Below are 1,051 nucleotides of genomic sequence, written 5' to 3'. Positions count from 1 at the left end.
CATGCTTTGGGCTCTCTTTTCAGTGATTTGAGCACTTTGATTTGGAAGGAAAAAAGTCTATTAATTGCCAGTAGCTTTCTGACCTATCTGACTTTGTACTAAATGAATTTGAAGCTCTACAAGGAAGGTGCTAAACATTCTAAGCAGCTTTTTATGTGTTAAAATTTTGACCATCGGCTGGTTAATTTTCGCCTTCATGCACGGAGAAAAAAAAATTAAATCCTTGGATCTGTGAGGTGTCCAATTTCTGTAGAGAAGAAAGTGTTACTTCCCCTTTAAGCCTGGCGCCGTTCGTGTGTGTGAGTGTGCGGGCTGTGTGTGTGAGTGTGTGTCTCCTCCTCTTTGAGTGACACAGCACTTAGATATGCCTATCAGTAACTTAAACCCCACAAACTCCACCTTCTAAGTGAGGAAGCTGTGGGTTGATGGAAATGTAGTGAGCAGATCGAGACAGACAGTGAATCATTAGCAAACTGCAACGCCAGGATGAACTTGTCTGGAACCTAAAAGGAGAAAACAGGCTGCGAGTCCTCTGCGGCGCTGGGTTTGCTCAATACAGCCAAAGTGGATCTAAAAGCCGGCTGATTCCCAGTCCAAGATGCTGCTGGTTTCCCAGCGGGTAGAAGCACCACGGATGGAGCCACATATTCCAGTAAGTAGCATTTGAAATCGATACGGGCTGGGAAAGTAGGAGCTGGTTTAAAAGGACTTAAACACCCTCGGAACAGTTGCTCAGCGGGCTCGGCACGGTCGCAGCCAGGCTGGAAAGTTTACAGGGGCGGTTCAAGAAAGTGTCCACCTTGGGCTGGCTCTGCCCGCGGGTCCCGTGTGCCGAGGCCGCCGGAGGGAAGGGGACAGAAACTTGAGGGAGGAATTTCGCCCTCCATTCTGGTCAGAGCTGAAGTCGGACCACGGAGAGGAGGGCAGGAGGGAGGGGGTCCGTGGGCTTTAAAATGGTGGTGGAGAAGGTGATTTGCGGTGCGGTGCGGTCCCGGGCACGGCGGCGGGGCAGCCAGTGCGCGGCAGCGGGGGGCGCTCCGCGGGGGTCCGC

General features: G+C 52.0%; 1 protein-coding gene across 1 annotated transcript in view; it reads left to right on the top strand.

Annotated features, from left to right (window-relative positions):
- The first annotated feature begins 237 nt into the window (after positions 1-237).
- Positions 238-1,051, top strand: part of MAMLD1 (mastermind like domain containing 1) — an 80,269-nt gene continuing 79,455 nt past the window's right edge. The window contains exon 1 of the mRNA XM_031056042.1: positions 238-652. Coding sequence (XP_030911902.1) covers positions 599-652 — 54 coding nt within the window. The 5' untranslated portion in view covers positions 238-598. The remainder of the gene's footprint in view (positions 653-1,051) is intronic.

Source organism: Geospiza fortis, unplaced genomic scaffold (assembly GCF_000277835.1).
Source record: "Geospiza fortis unplaced genomic scaffold, GeoFor_1.0 scaffold157, whole genome shotgun sequence".
NCBI classification, from domain to species: Eukaryota; Metazoa; Chordata; class Aves; order Passeriformes; family Thraupidae; genus Geospiza; species Geospiza fortis.
The sequence above is the reverse complement of the archived record's forward strand: the minus strand, read 5'-3'. Positions and strand labels throughout refer to the sequence as shown.